An 18,429-nucleotide genomic window follows, 5' to 3' on the forward strand; every position below is an offset into this window, starting at 1 on the left:
CAGCCTAATAGGACGCTTATAAGAATAAATATGCTCACTTATCCTTGGAACGGTAGGAGAAATAGAGGATTACAAAATACACTGCGAAAGGGCTTACCTCCGTAAGCGCCCTTTTGTCAAGATTGTAACTAATACTTCGCTTTGATATTCGAAACTGCTTTATGGCCTCTATTGACGTAAAATGATAAAGGCCATTTTCAGTAAAAAGAGAATCTATATTTGCCTAAAAAAATACTTATTCGTCAAGTTCCGTTCGAATAGTTCTATTTAAAGTTTTATCTCATTGCCCAGAAAACAACGAAAGCAAATTCGGAACTGAGAATCCATTTAATTCGGGAACATCCCTGGGCAATTCATTGACCAGAATGTAAAAACTTTTGCTCTTAGGCCAGAACTAACTGGGAAAGAGTAGTAAACCTGTTAGACCCAAAATTACCTTAGGCTATGTGCCAGTATAGAATTTCTTTCCTGGCTAATGATTTACACAAATTATCTATATTAAATTGAGTACAAGCCCTAACAAATGGCATTAGAGCCGGAACTGTAGAACGTCGTTTGCTCGGTTTAAGCACCCTCCAGACTGTGCACTCATAACTGAAGAAATTACCTTCTTGCCATCTATAAAATTGGAGACAGATGTTAAGCTCTCCTTACTCTACATAAGATCCAAACTGGGCCGAGTAACGACCGATAAGGGGAAATGTCTGTTGCATCTTTAAGATTATCCCCGAAGCCAGTAAAAAGGGGAGGATTTTGAGTTTCAAATTCCACTCATTGTTTCAGAATCGTCTCAAGTGTTACTCAAGTTGTAATTAAAGATTTGCGCCCTCCCCTGCCGCCCCCGAAAGAATTTCTCAGATCATTCAAATTCAGTGGAAAAGATTGTTGAAAGTTTTATATTTATAAAGCATTTTAATATTGTATTTTATACAGAAGAAACTTTTGCATTACAAAGTTTATGTCTTAGCTCAGTCCTTCGGTGAAAAGTTCGGATCAAAATTTTAGCATAAGCTTTCATTTCGGGAAGGAAAAATTATATGAATTTCGAAGGGATTTTGTTTTAAATTTCCTAGATTTGTCACAGCGTTCAAAGGCCGAAAAGAAAGCGGGAAAAAATAGGGAAAAGGGCTGATTAATTCGGCAAATTGAGTTCCTGAAGATCTGACGAATCCATGACAGCGATATTCTTTCTTTTCTCTAAAATTCCCAACGTTTTGTTGTCTCGATGTTTTTTTATTTTTGGGACAACCTTAAGCTTTCCAAGAGTATTTCCATAATTGGAGCTCTGAGGATAATCTGGAACGCGACTGAGACAACTGTCCATTTTCCCTCTTCTTAGTGAATCAGCCTTTCCTCGAGCCGCTGGTTGGATTTATAAGTGTTTCAAAAACTCAGGTACTTCCGCATTTTCCAGAGTTTCCTTTTCCACGTATTGCAACCTCCTCAGACGTTTTTAATTAAAAACTTGGGCACGGACCGATAAAATTTCATTATTGTGGAGCGATCCACAATCAGATGAATCCCAACCTGACCACATTGAAAAGCCCTTGAGGTGGCGTGTTCCAGGGCCGTTCAAAGTTAAAATTTCAACGCTCCCCACTCTATGACAAATACTATGAAAAAATCTATAATAAACTAGAACCCACGAAGAGATCCAATACCCATCTGGACGGCCCGCAACGCAATTTATCTCATTGCAAGGACCCCAATGACCCTAGAAATTGAGATAAATGTTAGAGAAGCTCTAATGTTTTGCTTATCACTTATAACACTCCCTCAAGATTTGACAGTGCAAGCCGAAATTGTATCTTAGAGCTCGCAATAGCGGTCGTTTGCGGGCTATTGGATCTGCGAAACTGCTTCACTTATTTTGTTCCGATGAACTTTTCCAGGTTTAGTAAGCATCGAAAATGAAGACATGCTCAACATAACCGAAGAACATTAGGGTACGTGTTTTAGGAATCTCCTTGGAAGGCGACAGGGAAAAACTATCATCACTCTCTCACGGCTTGTACAGACGTGACTTCGCAACTTTAGCAATCACCCCATCACATTAATCTTGCGCCGCCTAAGGGTTGTGGAGCTTTATTCTCGAGTCGCTTCATTAAAAATGCCCTTTATGGATTTATAGAGTTAATGTGTACATGCATTTTCCGAGCCTCGTTTAGGCGAAATTAAGGAACATTGGGAATTCGATGCAGTAATTACTACATCAGAATTAATAATAGAAATTTATATCTATTCTTGGAGGAACCTGGATTCAACGCAGAGAAATCACAGGAGATAGAGTCGTCTTGCCTGTTGTGGTCCGGCTTATTTCCTGACTTCCGACAATGGCAATATGCCGTGAAGGAAAAAGTTCTTAGTAGGAAGCTAAAAGTGATCTGGAACAGGATTTACGTAATTTGCGGAAAATTCAGAGAGTGAAGTAAATTATTTTGTTCGCGCTTGAGTGAGTTTAATTCACCTGGAGGAATTCATTAAAATTGTTCTTTGAGAGTCATGACCCTGAAAGTAAGAGAAAAGAAAAATGGAACTTCCACGTTCGGTCGTACTTGCATAAGTCTCTGCGCCCGTCGGAACCCACCTTCACGTTCTCTTCGGTACACCCTAGGCCAGGCAAGGCAATCTTAAAACTCAGTGGCGTACCGTGTCGGTTAAAAATACGTAAAATGGTCGTCCTTCCGGTTGGTCTCGCTACCACTTTAACACCTCAACTGTGGAATTTCGTCGCAACACAGTCAACATGAATACGTAAAAATTTCACTCCCTCCAATGCTAATATCCCAGAAATAACACCGTTCCATTATCAATAATTGTCGTTCCCAATCACAAAGTTTAAAACAAACAGCGGAATATTGCATTTAAATATTTCATGTTTGAGTCAAGTTAAATTCGACTTCGTATAAATATTTTGGCAGGAAATTTGGTGTATTTGGTTTCGTTGTTTATTTGGAAATAGCGAGAAGACGTTAATATGAAGTAAAATGAAAATGTCATAGATGTTATTCCCCTCGAACCAAAGTTGAAAACGCCGTGTCAGATAAAGCTCACCCGAGAGAAAAAACTGAAAAGGGAAATGGAAAAAATGTAATAACAGCCTGTTTGCTTAGTTGACGTTTGCTATTTTTCTATAAAGCTTTCAGTGTTTCACATAAAGGAGAAAGGTTTACCCATTAACCTATTGTCTCATACGAAAATCAATAATTTAAAATCCTCTTTTCGACTGAATATTTCACATGATCCTATAAGAGGTATTTGTATCGGGCATTCAATAGAAACTGTCCACATTTTATTGCCCAACCTGAGTATTGCATTCTTTGTCAGATTTATCGGACAAATTGGCAATATCTGAGGCACAAGGGACGTTTTTTGAAGAAGCTCATAGGCGTTCTAATTGCGACTTGAAAAGTATTGCTCACCACTAAAATAACAGCTCATCAACATCAATTGCAGAATGCTCCAGGGACACGCTCTGTGCGTCTGGAAACGGGCACCCATTCCTGGAAAATAAATACCCTGGTTAGGTCAGGATTTCTGGCAGTATTGACCTTAATGTGAGGGTTAATATATTATAAACATCAGCCCGAGAGCCCCAAATATATTATCCCTGCATCTCCACTACTATGGCTAAAGAGGCATAGGCTTTAGGAACTGTCATTACGAGGAACCCACATTCCCTTGCCCTAACGAGACCCACAGACTGCCATCAAATTACACCCTAAAAGGGCATAAAACGAACAAGTCCGTGCCTGGTGGATGTGCCCAAAGAATGAACAGCGAATTCCCATATTGTTCTGTTCCGTTAGAGTCGCCATTTAAATATTGAAGCTTTCTTTGGAGCGATGGCGGAAAGGAGTTTTTAAATATTCATAAATTATCTTTTCCGTTTAAATATTGACGCTGTCTTGAGACAGATGTAGGGAAGGAGTTCTCAAATAATATGGACAAATGATCTCCCTCATAGTCTTATCTGCTTTGTCACAGCTCCAAATATTTCTTTAAAGGATTAAACCCCGAAAGTCATATATCCCGCGGGATTTACGGGATTTACCATACAAATGAATTTCGTTTTTGCGAACTCATTGTAGGTATTTTATTCGTCAGCAGCAGTAATCTACGGTCGTTTATGTGTGTCCGGATAACCGCACCCATTGCGCTCCTCACTCCCCAAATTGCTGCTTGTTCGAACTTACTAACTACCTGAACTAATAATGGCATAATTCTTACTTGTCGAAGCCTTAATTAATGCTAGATAATTTGGCAAATTGATGGTTTCGGGTGAATCGTGTGTGCATACGTAGGCGTTATGTTAGGGTGTTAATTGGTGGGCTTCTTGAGAAATTGCAGGATTTAACAGGAATTTCTAATTTCGAAGAAAACATTTCGAACACATGGGAATTACACGAGCGTGGGCAAACCAGTTTCAGGAGGAAGTTCACAAGTACACATTTTTCTCCGCGTACTATGAGCTCAAGGGTCAAATGTACATAGCACTGAATAACGGATGATTAGAGAATTGTGGAATTTGATGGAAATTTAACGGAACTCTTATTCCCGCATCGATCAAAAACTGACAAAATTCCCTTTTCCAGGTATTCTGCCGATTCAAACTAGCCAAGACGAAGAGGTATGAGGGTCACGGAGCAGAGAAAAATTTAATATGCCCAAACCTTGATACTTGGGTTAAGTCGTTCCCAATTTATGAAGTGCTGGCCTCAAGACGATGTCAATGGGGATAAGTAGATTGAGAAGATCTGCTGCGGGACGCGGGAGGATGTAGCGACAAATTAGCTGGCATCACTAGGGATAGCGCCTTGTCCTTTGCACTATTTATTATTGTACTTTTATATTAACCCATACAAGTAACGGCGAGCTGTACGAACTGCGAAGACTACGAAATATCACGAGTAAATTGGTGGGAGGACGAAAGGACGTTAACGACGCTAACGATGAAGACCACCGACGACGACCCCTAAAACCTCTCTATGCTATTACTCTCATCTTGCTGTTTCTTTGAGTTAATCTCTAAGTTCAGTTAGTAATTTTGCAGTTTTATAAAGGTTCGCATCAATAGAGACATGTATCATGTGCGTTTATGCCGATTTGCGGATCGGCTCAAAGTAAAATTCGCAGTATAAGGCTATTTGGAGGGGACATTTAGGGGGGCAGGGAGTCATGAAGGAAGAAACGTTTAAAGAGCAATTTACGAAAAAGTGCCTTAAATTGCCCGCACCAAAATTCGATTCAAATCGAGGGTGTCCAACGAGAGCCGTCTCACAACCTGCAAAGCTTTCGTCAGAGTCGAGGCTCTTTCCCAAAATTCGTCCTCCCCATATTTCCACTTACGAATAGTCCCCGTTTCCCAGTTGAAAGTAGAGGACAATTATAAACTAAAATGATGACGTTTTCGCCGAAATTGATGATATCGTCATTTTACGATGCGATCCGTGGATCGTGCCCAATAGCGCACCTTCAATTTTAAAATTTACACGTTCGCTACGAGCCCAGATTTCTGCTGGGTATTCGCTGACTTGGGCACACACAGATCATGCCATTGGACCATTTCACCAGCAACCAAACGTTAATTACGTCTTGTTTAAGGTTTGACCTTTTCAGCATATTCCACAATTAAACTGCAGCTTAGCATAAATAAACAAACTTCAATCCTGCGGTGGTTTTGAAACAAATTATGCATCCAAACTTAATCGTAACGTCCGTTTTCGTTTCACATTTTCAAATAAAATTAATTATAACTGGAACAGTCCGTGCAGAGTTAACAGAAAATAAATTTTGTTTTGCTTATCCGTTTGTTTATGTTTCGGTTGCAAATAAGCGAAGATATATACTTGAAATAGAAATTATTTAGGGCGATTGTAAAGGAAAAATATCCCTGCTAACAAGCAAAAACATGTGCGAAAAAGATTAGCCAAACCCATACATCTTCCCCGACTCGGGGTTTACGAACAGCAAGGAAATCCATACAAAACCTAAAAGATCTTGAGTGATATCTGAGAGTAAAGGTGTAAATAGGCATTAAACTGACAAATATCCCCGGCAAAAGCGAATTGAGGGATTCAGGGTAAATAATATATATGCTTTTTGATGTCGTTTTCCTCCATACATTTGTCACGGAATACTGACATACAGTCCATTACAAATCTGCAACGACAAATCTCCTTTTACGAGGGATTTCTTCCACCCTTATGACCCCGAATAAAAGTTTAATGTGTTGCATGGTTTGCGATGAAAGAAATATGCACCCTTCAAGGGCTCTAAGTGATTTAATTAGGGGTTGAATTGGACTTAACGACAATAGCCCTTTTCGATGCCATTAGAGCTAAACCCTGAAAGTTTGGGTGTTCGCTCACACCGTGCGCCCACAAGAATACTCGTTTTAACGGGTTAAATTTATTCGCCAGCTAAAAACCCCTATGAAAATAACTCTTACATAGTTCTATATGGTGATGAGGTCGATACCTTTTATAGGGGAACTTTTTAGAGTTCTGTGCTATATATCATAATAAAAGAAGCTCTTAAGGCAGTCTTCCCGATATCTGCTCAATACCATCCGGCGGTCTTCGAACTTTTTAATTCTTTCACCTGTCAAGCCGCGTTTTCCTGATTCCTCCTTTCTATTTGCTTCCGGATAACCCTCTATTTAGTTTAACAAATGGAATTATGATGAATAGTGACAGACCCCGATAATAATTCGATCTCATTACTTCGGGAGAAACGTAGCAACCATCGCATAATGGGGCAAATAAATAATGAATTACATTCTCAAATTCACCTATCCAGCAAGATTTTCGCCAAGATGCTAAACCTAAGTAATTAGGAAGCGAAACTGCAAACCGCAGTTCCCTTCATTTACATTTCGCCAGTGCGGATCACGATGCTTTGTGCCTCACAGGGAGGAGTGCAAAATATTGCTTGAACATTTTGCAAACGCTTTGGAAGTTTTTCAATCGTCCATCTAGAAAATTTGAGGTTAAATGGCAAGAGAGTCAGGTCCTGAAAAGGATTTTTTTTTAATTACTTTTTTCTCCGAGAATTTTTGAATAAAATAGAAACCGCAGCGCTTAAGAGATCAGTCCAAATCAACGATCTACAAGAGCCGGCTCAGCGTCGCCCCTCTTTTTGGCAAATCAGACACTAAGCCGTGGCGGCACAATCGCAGGAAGTAGTGCTACCAATTTCGATTTGAAGAAACCTTTTTGGAAAGAGTTGCTTCACGATGGCCGAAGTCCCAACATGTTTCCTTGCCTTCGAGCTCATCTATGCCCCCCCGAGAGTCTTGACGGGCCTTGGAGAAGCTCCCTTTCAGTGACTTGTAAAAGCAGAAACTTGGTTCAAATCCCTGAGAGTATTGCAGGATGTGATCGATATCGTGGTGTCATACTCCGATGTTCCTAAGATGGGTCGATAATAATCGCTTTCTCCGACTGCTCGTCTCAGCCTGATCCAGGCACTTTTATCCCTAAAGGAAAATATAATATAAAAGTTTTCATATTCCCTCAATGGCATGACCACCACTCGGTAATCGATCTTAATATTAAAGAACTTCCCATCACTTGAATTCTCAATTTCGGTATCTGTTCAGCGCCAAGCGGCGGTCTCCCAACTTTTTAATTCCTTAACCTGTCAACTTCCGACCCCTCCCTTATTCCTTTCTTTCTATTTGTCTTTCAGCGACAAGACCCTCTATTTAGTTTGATAATTGGAATTATGATGAATAGTGACAGACCCTGATAATTTTTCCTTATTGTTTTATGGGCCATTCACTTCTTTAAATATTCCTGCTTTGTGCTTACTCCGAAAACTTCCTCTAGGCATAATCCGAGGAGAAGTGGGAGAAGTGATTTGGATTTAGTTGGATTAACGACGTTTTCTGTCCACCAAGTCAAAATTCCGATGTCTGTGTCAGTTTCTCCTGAGAGCTTACTGTTACGCCATAATATCCTAGATAAATGTATTCGCATACAACAAGGAATCCGATCTAAAATGCCAATATGTTATTCCCCTTGAATCTCTCAATTTGCATCTGCGGGTGATATTTCTTCGCCTAATGCCAATTTACACCTTTGCTCACAGAGCTGGTACTCAGCATCTTTTATGCTTTGTATGGATTTGCCATGAATGTCGCGAAAATTGACTTCATCGGGAAAATATTGCTATTTGTCCTCAAGTTTTATTCGAATACAATTTTCAATATGCAGTAAATCTTGTTTTAGAGGCTTTCTCACGTAGAGTCTCGTAAAAACGGCCTATTTTAATAATTTCCAATAAGTAGCTGATTCATCACGACAAGGTGCGAGTTGTAGACCACTATGCCCTTTACTAGGTCCCACGATTCGTCATATTAAACACCAGATTTTTTCGAGCTTAGACTAGTTTAATGAACGCTTATGCAGTACGTTTTTCGCTGTTGTACACATGAGAGTTTTAGTGAGTGCGAGCAAAAAGCAATTAGGCGATTGGTAAGTACGCGGGAGACAGGCACAAAAAGGGTTTATTTTTCAACTTATGAGTTCTAAAAACAGCATTTTTACTGTGATGCTTCTAGTGGTAAGACTACATTAAAATTTATCAAGGAATTTGTGCTCGAAGAACGCATTCAAATTTGCATCTTCCATTTTGGCGGTAATTCCTTAGCGGGTGCTCAACGGGAATTTGCTTTAAAATTTCCTGATCAGCCCGTCCCTTCGGCGAACGCTATGCCAAGTTTTCAAAAATATGAATGTGTCAATTATTCTCATCTGATTAAAATGAATTCGCACAACCATAATCCAGAAGCTCTCAAGCTACAGTTTTTGATTTTAAAAATTAAAATTTATTATATAACCGAACGTACGCGCGTAATTTGTGTCATCCAAAATGACGTAGAACTACACCCACCCATGGATTAAGGCGTACTGCTTGCGAGTCAACGGTGCTAGCCGAAAGTTAACGAAAGAAGGGGAAACTGCAGCCCGTCTCTCTCACCCTTGTCAGTCGCCTAATTGCCTCCTGCTTGCACTCACTAAATCTCCACGTGCGCAGCAGAGCAAAAGGTACGGTACATCGCAAGTTATCATCTTGTCAATTGCCCAAATTTCATTAAAATATTAATGACATTGATTGCTTAATTTTTGACTGGAACCCTAGAAAAACCAAAATGATCTTGAAGTTATCTCTCTTTCCGGACTAACGAGGCCAATGGACCCTCAAAACTCACATATCCACCTTTTTATGTAAAAACTTCTATGTAGCTCAAAATAAGTTAAAGGCATACCTTTGAGACTCCTGGATCGTGCAGCGTTGCGGGCTGTCTTATTAGACCCAAGTCAACATGGCAACTGCGCCATTCGCCGTGAAGCGTTGGTTTGGTTTATGTACGACGCGAAGCATCCTTTCTTAGGTGCTCAGCTGGTATTTGTATCGTGTATTGACTCATTACCTGCCTTAACAGATTTTTGCCACCCCCATTTGTAGATACAGCTTAGCACGTAAACTTGTAGTTTTATACCAATAAACCTTACTCGAAGTTCGGAAGATTATTTTTGCGCGAATCAGTGTGTGCCTCCGAGACTGCGAACGGGGGCGGTTATGTTGTGGTTATCCAGTCCATAACTACCTTGGCCTTTAACATACATTTTTAACCCTTTACACCGGATCAATTCTGCTAAAGCCACGCAGAATTAATGAAATTTTCATTGCGATTTTTGAACTTTTATGTAAATTTAACAAGTAGCTCGAGGAAAAGTCAATTATACAGGTGAAACGTAAATGCAGAGTTGTGCCATATGTGCTCCCGATCATCCTCAGAATTCCGGAATCACTCCTGGATAGGCAGGAGCTGAGACGAAAATGAAAATTTTTTGAAAAATGATATATTGTTGTTTTGAAAATCGGCATACAGTGAAACATTTGGGAAAATAAACAATGAAAAAGAAATAAGCAATCTTAATAGACCTAAAGAAGGTTCTAAAACCTTGAGAAATTTTCTCCATTCGTAAAATTTTGTTCTCTTCAGTTTCTGCTGAACACAGAGTCTTTTCATAGAACTTTTAGTACGCTCAATACAAAATCCCTCCCTGGCGTTTTAACTTTCATGAAAATCAGTGGCGTATCCGGCTTTGCGGAGCATCCGCAAATTTAGAAATTTAAGAGTGTCAAATAAAGCTCGCATTTAAAGGGATAGTAAAATTTCAAATAAGCGGTTTAAACAGCGCATAATCTTGCCGAAAAAAAAACAGTAGTAAAATGTAACAACGGCGGAATATGCATGAAAAGGGCACAAAAAGGTCCCGTGTAGTCGACAAACATGAAACAAGCACGCGTGAAAATGAATGATTTTTTTCTCTCGGCAAATTCATGGAGTCGGTATTTCTTGTGGTTGTAACCCTGCCGCTCGTCAGCCAAACCATTTTTGAAGTCTTAGACCTCGGAAAAAATAAAAACTAAATGAGAAAATAATGGTTTTTCACAACCGCACGAATAGGGGCGGATCTAGGGGTGAGTGGGGCGGCAAACACGGCACCGATCCGCCCGTTTATGTGTCCGCCACAGCATTTCCCCGGAGTTCTCTTATCGAAAGTTGTGATTTGAGCGAAGAGCGGCAAATTCGAGCCTCGAAAGATAAATAATCAGCCTCAACAGCGTGAAGTGTTGGTCGTATATTGCTTTTTGAAAGAACAACATTTCTATCTCGCTCAGGTTTCGATTGCGTGTATAAACGTGTCTATACACGTTCACTCGAGCAAATGAAGCTCAATTGACCTGGCACGAAACTGATGTGACATTTTGCATTTTACGATCGCTCTGTCAGACAATTATTGTACCCTGGATAGTTGCCGGATAAAAGTTTAATGTTCCTGCTCCCCTGCTGAGCGCTGCATTGGCTTTAATGCGGTATGACATATTTCTTCTTCTAGTTTTATGTCCTGCTAATGCAACTCCCCAAACATTTGTGTGAATTTCGCTGGAATTTAATGAGTGTACTAAAGCTATTGTCTCACGATTCTCTTCAGAAACCTTCGATTTCGTTTGCAGTAAATTTATATGTTGGCTCGAATTCCCCGCTCGTACAGACCAGAAAAATTGTTCTAGATTGGGCATTACGGTTCTAATAGAAAACAAATGCCTTCCTGCTATGTTTTCTCTTATTTCGTTCGATCTAATTCGAGATGGTATTTTTGTGTCTGGCGTTTTAAGCGGCGATGGGGATGTGTGAGGGCAGCTACCAGTGGAGGTGGTGTGATGAATGGTTTCCTCGAATAATGGAGGTTTCAAAGAAAATTTCCCGTTTATCCCCAAAACGTAATTAAGAATTCATTTCGGGGTTGTTAATTTTACAGCAGAGCAAGTCGAAAACACCGCACACAGCGCTCCACGTCATTTGTCATGGAAATTGTGGGCTTTTTTCAAAGAGAAACTGTGAGACTGTATAAAAGTTGCTTAAATATTCCGTTTTGGATGCATATATTCACTGCTGCATTATAATACAGATGATTTAATAGCATTTTCCAGGGTTTTGTTCAGCTTTCCCTGAGAGAACTATTTTCTCTCTTAGCCCGGCAATAACGAAAAACGAACTGATGGGGATACTGTGTATAGGCGAAATAACGAGATAAACTAGAGGCCCGGTATCATATTTCATGCTTACTGGCAAAATGTACATCTAACAATGCCCGAAAACACAATGGACTAATAACAATCTGCCCTTGAATGAGTAATCTGATGATGCTCAAAATATTTTATGTGCTGCTACCGGTGTCAACTAATAATGAAGATCCTATCATCATCGTTATAAAGTGCTCGGGATGTATGACCAATTATTGCTAATGCCTGGATGAGATAACAGCATAACTCAGGTACTCCTTTTTAAGGCTGTCAAACAACTTTCTAAATTAATTAACGAACTCAAGACAGATTTCCTCCCCTCGCCCATATTTTTACCCTACAAAAGGGACGAATCCGTATAACCAAGCGCAGAGTTCCTTTAAATAAATCCATATAAAAGGTAATATTATCCAAAAAGGGAATGATCCCGTGTGGTGTTTTCATGAGGTATGGGTATCCTAAAATAAAATCCAGTTAGACAAAAGATAACACGAGTATGCTTTTATAAACCCCCATGTTTAAAGGGAACTTCATTCTCAGCTCACTGATGGATTCCATATTTTATAGTTTCCGGATTATGTGGAGTTTTAATAATGCTGGTCTAGAAAGGTATATAAGAGGAGCACTTTTCTTGCATGCTGAAAGCTTGAGACGGAAAGCTGTGGACTTACTAAATAGGGAAGTTAACTACTTGAGACGGTTTTCGAGGGAAACTCCGTTTCGCCGGGAAAAACCATCTTCAGGCGCGCGATTTATGTCTGCTCTCTGGGAATTCCAGGAGTGCGTTTTGCACTAAAGCTACCAATATTCACTAGTTTCCAATTTCAAAGCTAAATAATCCCTTTGATCGGAATTTCCAATAGTTTTTGCGGTCTCTAACTGATATCCAGCGGCCTCTCCACAAATCAAGCACTATCCAAGCGCACCTCCAAGCGATTATGCCTGCCCCGTTTTCCTGAACGAATTAGAAAGACTTGTCTCTAAGAGAAAATCTCCAAATGATTGATTTTCATCTGATTCTTCAAAGGCAATAAAAATTTGAGGGAACAATGGGCTATTTAGCAGAATTGGAATAGAGCTTAGATCTGATTTGATGGAGCAAAACGAGTTTCGATGAAACCTGCACGTGAGGACCATCAAATCGAAATATCACAATGTAGTAATACGAAGATTGATGAACTCTCCGAAAAGAGTTGTCCTCACTGGAGACCGCGGTGGATGCAAGTCCCCTGGATGGCAACAATGATTCTTCCCGTAGGGGAAATGATTGAAGTCGAAGTTGATGATGGTGTTGGTTTGGTGAAGAAAAGAATACGCTGGATCAGATAATGGTCTCCTACCGCATGATTAACTGAGATGATTTTCATTCCTCAGGACATCTAAAGACGCAGAACCTCAAAAAAGTCTATGAAAATGGCCAATGCTACTGGAGATATCGATCTACTCCTTTTCGATGCCTCTACTTCAAACAATATAAACGTGCCCAAAAGCAGCATTATTTTAACCGTAGCTTAGGCAACCAGCAATAATGAACCATTTGTCTTGCTGCCATATTGGCAATTGAGTGGATTTACCACGGCGATGGTTCGTCGTTTTTTATTGACAAATGATTATGCGATAGTTGTTTTGAGTGTATTTTCGAGTCGCCTTTAATCAAAAAATTGCCATTGATTTTTGGGAAGTTTTATTTATGGAATTTTTCAGAGAAGGTACTTATATGATTCTTTGGCGTCTTCGAGTATGAAATCTGCCTCAACGTATCGACGGACCTTCTTAATGGAAATGAGAACCTCAAAGTTTTATCTTTTAATGTAGTGTCTATTTTCATGATGATTCAACATTTCACTACACAAGTGGCATGAAGTAAATGTAGAGAAGACCTCTGAGAAATCTAGAGATTTGGAGGTGCCTTCAGAAGCACAGCAGGAGGCTCAAAATTTTAAGAACTTCATTAATGCTTGATGAGAGAAAAATATTTAAGATTTTTAATTAAGAGTCTAAAGAACTCTTAAAAAACTTAATTATTCAAGGGTCCATTCTGCTTTCTTTATTTGTAATTGTTTCGGGGGCTTCGCGGGGCGTTAAAATAATTAGAAATTGCGCTAGTGGAATATAACTTCTCTGAGCAATTGCAGTGCATTTCACCGGTTCAACAAACACCAACTCACTCATCTCACTCTCAACAAGCTTTCAATTAAATTCACTACAACTCAGTAACAAAATCAACCAGTTGCTACAGGAACAATCCCAACCCAGCATCCAATTAGCTAACTTATTCCAATTTACCCTTGGCCATTCTTCGATTCGTAATTAACTAACCTGAAGTCAAAATTGAGAAACCACATGAAAATTTGATCAAAGTTCAGTCACGCGAATCATACGGATATTTCGTGGAACGCACGTGAGCGTACACGTGAGCGTCGGTGCGGCGTCGAGACGGTCCGAGGAGGCGTCGCGTTTCGCGGCAACTGGATGCTGGAAGACCTCCCTTGGTATGTTGCCGAAGAAGTTGGATGCGCATGATTCGCAAAGTTTTCTGTTGTCTCGAATAGTGATATTTTCAAGATTTGATTGGTGTCAGATTACACTAGAGTTTGCCGGAATTTCACTGGATTTCATGCACTATTTACAGGCAAAAACCAGATTTAGGAATGGAGGGAATTAATGTACTTGGGCTCCGCGTAATTTCCGGAACTATCAATCTTCCGCAGCCAAGATACACCAGGCCAAGAAATTAAGAAAATTAATGTTGAAATAATTATAATTTAGTCAGCGTGTTAATTACGGAGTCCGCTAATTGCAACCCTGAAAGGAAAAATAATTAATATCGACTAGGAAATTGCTCTCTGATTTCGTAGCTGGAGTGTCGTGGTAAAAAATCCCAACGTTGTTCTTCCTTGCCGAACGCCATATTCGACCATAAAAGTGGGGATAAGCATGGAAACTCCATTATCAGAGGCTGCGCTCGTAAACTGGGCACAAAACAAGGGCAAAAAAACCTGTATTTCTTCCCTCTATCTAACCACCTTTTAACCCTGGGATTTCTTTACGCGCCGCAAAAACACGCTCAAAGAAGCAGGTAGTGTGTAATGTAGTAATTTCGAATATTAAAACCGAAAAATGGAAAATCGATTCGTCCGTGTAATTGCCCTGGATACTGTTGTTGCAGCATGTCCGGTACACTTCCAATTAAAGTGGTCCTTTGGGAAATTATCCAAAGTCCCATTGGTCCAATCTGCTTCAGATTCCTATTACGTAACACCGGAAATTCTAATTATTGCTTTGGTTTGAATAGGCTTCGATACAGGGCTGCAGCATTTCTGGATGATGGAGAAAATGAATCAATCATAATGGACGCCGTCATATCAAATATCGAATTTCCGACGTGAATGTGAGATCGTAGGGGAATTGAAATACGTTTTAATCGTGGAAAAATATGCCATCATTCGACTTTTGAGGAATTTGCAAATGAAGCTGAAATCGCTTCACGGAATACCTGCGGGGTTATCTTCAATGCCTCAACGCGGCAGAATTACACAGTACCTTTTCCGTTGCCATTCACACACGGAGTTCAGTGAGTACCAGCAAAAGGCAGTTCGGCGATTGATAAGTGTAACGGAGACAAACTACCGTCGCTGACTTGCGAGCAGTATGCCTTAATCCCAGAATGGATCACAAAAGGGGCTCGTTTTTCAATTGATGCGCCCTAAAGACGTCATTTCTCTCGTGGTGTTCGTAGGGGTAAAGCTGTATTAAAATTTTGTCATGGAATTTGTTCTCGAAGAACGCATTCAAATTTGCATCTTGTATTTTGGGGGTAATTTCTTAGCGGGTGCTCAACGTTAATTTGCTTTAAAATTTCCCGATCGTCCCGGCCCTTCGGTGGGCACTAATAGGAACATTATGCCAAGTTTTAAAACGTATGAATATGTCAATTATTCCTGCTGGATGAAAATAAATCAACACGACCATAATCCAGAAGCTCTCAAGCTGCGGTTTTTAATCACAATAATTTTAATTTATTACAAAACTGAATGTATGTACGAAACTTGCGCCCTCCAAAATCACGTAGAACTACACCCCTCCTTGGATTAAGACGTACTGTTTACGAGTCAGCGGTGCTAGCCAAATGTTGACGAAGGAAGGGGAAACAATAGTCTCTCTCCCTCGCACCTATCAATCGCCTAATTGCCTCTTGCTTGCACTCGCTAAAACTTCATGTGCATAGCTGCGAAAAAGGTACCGTAAATTCATCCACAGGGCTAACCCGTATGACCCAACCATCCATCTACGACTTTGCCAAGACCACTTGAAGAACGGGCGTGGCTGAAGAACTAAACTCAACAGGGAACACTCGCTGTGCTCTTGGTTGAATTTGCTCTCCGGCAACCACTAAATCCTCGCAATCGCTGCCAGATCAGCACTACGAGTAAAAATTCTGGTTATGTCCAAAATTTGGTAATTTTGCTACTTCGAACCCACGAGAATCCTTCGAAATTTTCTTCGGAATAGAACCAAATCTGATTGAAATCACAGGCGTACTGGCATTGATTCCATGTTAAAAATATAACCAAAGAAAATTGATTCTCAGAACTTATTATTAAAACATTTTCTCAGTGCAATAAAATTCGTCCTCCGCCTTACAGTTTTAGCACGACGTGGCCCCTGACTCTCGTGAATAATTTACAAAATTACCAAGTTAATCTGCTTAAGTTCAGTGGCGTACGCGTCTTGTAGAAAATAAGAAGGGAATTCATGTGATTTTCAAAATTACCGATTTAGAAATTTTTGAGATAAAAAGCAAAACGTCCCATGTCACTAAGGTTTTTCGCGAAACGCCTCTTGATTATTCAAAACATATAAAACAATTATCCATTTATTTGGGTTAAAACCAGAGGCGACCTGGCCTTGACTGCATGTTGGTAAATTGCAAGAGAAAAAGGACTGTCCAAGTAAGCCAATAACGTGAAGTTGAAAAGAAACTCGGTCTACGCCACTGAGTGTTTTCAAGCCACACTTCCTAATCGTTCCGGATAGTGCCATTATTAATAATGTTATATGGATAAAGCCAGGGGCGTGCCGTCCAACTGCTAGTCGTAAAGTGAAATTGGCTTTTATTGAATGTTATTAAACCTTGCGGAATCCAGTGTTTTGACCCAGGAATTCTCAGATATGGTTCGTCTGAGTCTCAAAAACTCTCAAGCGAGTTATGCGGTTTTCTTTATGCGATAGTATTGCTGCTACTGACACTACAATCTACTAACGCTGTTTCTGAGGTGTTCACTACTTCTATGTGAGGAACAGGAACAACAGCTCGCAATGTGAGTAGCCAAGTGGACCCGTTGTGATGCTCAACCCCTTTACAAGGTTCAACCAAATCTCTCACGAGTCCAGGAAATTCTCTTTTTTGAATTAGTTCATCTGCTCTGAAAAACGGGCAAGCACTCCGGCACACTCTGAGTATTTCCTTGGAAACAAGTGGGACATATCGATTCTCACCTTTAGCTAGAACATTTTCTGATTGGTAAACGAATGTGAATAATTAGTAAATTGATCTGCAAAATCCGAATAGGAATAAGTCCAGGATAAGCTGAACTGGGTGTAGCAATCTGCCTGCAAAAGAACTTTCATTGCTTCTCAATTATAACGATTTTGTTATCATTATAGTGTTTATCATCTTTTGCAGTCTGAATTGCACTCTGAATCGCACCAAAATATTTTATATTCGAAAAATTAAGTTCGTGTGGCGTATTCACTGAGACGCACCCTGCATGCAGGATTCGCTTATTGTGTTTATAAATTATTCATTTTGAGGCGTATCTGGAAGTCTCCATGTGGCGACTTCCATCCGGAGGACGTCCAGACACCGCCGGCCTGCGGTCTTTACATAAATCTGCCAAATGCATTCGCGATATGGTTCAGTGCCATCTCCAACATCCGGGGCAGGCTTATATTGAGAGAAAATTTAGCAGGAAGAGGAATTTGCCTTTATCTTGGCAAATAAATATATTAATTTCAAGTTCAAGACGTGATTGCGCACATTTTCTCTGCCTGACAAAACCACGTTTCGGCAATAATTTGACTAGAAAATGAGGTCCTGCACGATGGCCGATCGGGCATATGATTTAAAGGCGGAATGCAGATGTTTAAAGGGAAACGTATAGTACTCGCCAATGTGTTCTACTCCTGACCCTTTCCATAACAATAACAATAATCCTCCACCTGTGTGATAACCCTTAATCCACTAAAACATCTTTATCGGGAACGAAAAGGGACGGTAGATTAAATAGTCGTAAACTATCGATAGTAAATCAAGTGTGTGTTGGGCAAAGGGCCCGATAAAAATGGGGCGATCGTGTGTGCTGTACTTTGGCCGCTTCACTTCTTCACATGTGTCGAAGCTGCGCCTTCTGTTCTCTAAAACCCGGAATTCGACATTACAGCAGCTAATCGAATCGATGCTTGGGGTCTTTCGGGAATGTATTTTTGGACCATCCAAGAAGTCATCAGCATAACAACGTTCCTCAATCCAAATATAACTTTAAATGAAATTTGATGTCCTCGCGAGGAAAAAAGCATCCCCCAAAGAAGCATTACGAGGGGCATGTCACATCCACTTGTCTGCAGATGTTCTAGCACTTCAGGGGGCCCGAATCCATTTCTCAAATCTTGACTCTATAAAAGTGGCAGTAAAATGTGAATTTTAAAGCTCATATTTTATAATTTAGGCAGAGTGGTGTCCCTTTACCTTACGCAGACCGAAAAAATAATTTAGTTAACTGGTATAAACGACACGACCGAGCAACGGAAATGAGGAAAATAAGC

The 18,429-nt window shown here is 40.2% G+C and overlaps 1 protein-coding gene across 4 annotated transcripts in view; it reads right to left on the reverse strand.

Moving 5' to 3' along the window:
* Positions 1–14,060, reverse strand: part of LOC136347948 (lachesin-like) — a 48,459-nt gene extending 34,399 nt beyond the window's left edge. For all 4 annotated transcript variants that reach the window (XR_010733552.1, XM_066298389.1, XM_066298388.1 and 1 more), the window contains exons 1-2: positions 13,924–14,060; positions 3,423–3,503 (exon numbers count right to left, since the gene is read on the reverse strand). Coding sequence is in view for 3 of the 4 variants with exons in the window: in XM_066298389.1 (XP_066154486.1) it covers positions 3,423–3,501 (79 nt within the window). In the remaining variant the exon portion in view is untranslated. The remainder of the gene's footprint in view (positions 1–3,422; positions 3,504–13,923) is intronic.
* Positions 14,061–18,429: the final 4,369 nt, after the last annotated feature.

The sequence above is a fragment of the Euwallacea fornicatus genome, chromosome 30 (assembly GCF_040115645.1).
Source record: "Euwallacea fornicatus isolate EFF26 chromosome 30, ASM4011564v1, whole genome shotgun sequence".
NCBI lineage: Eukaryota > Metazoa > Arthropoda > Insecta > Coleoptera > Curculionidae > Euwallacea > Euwallacea fornicatus.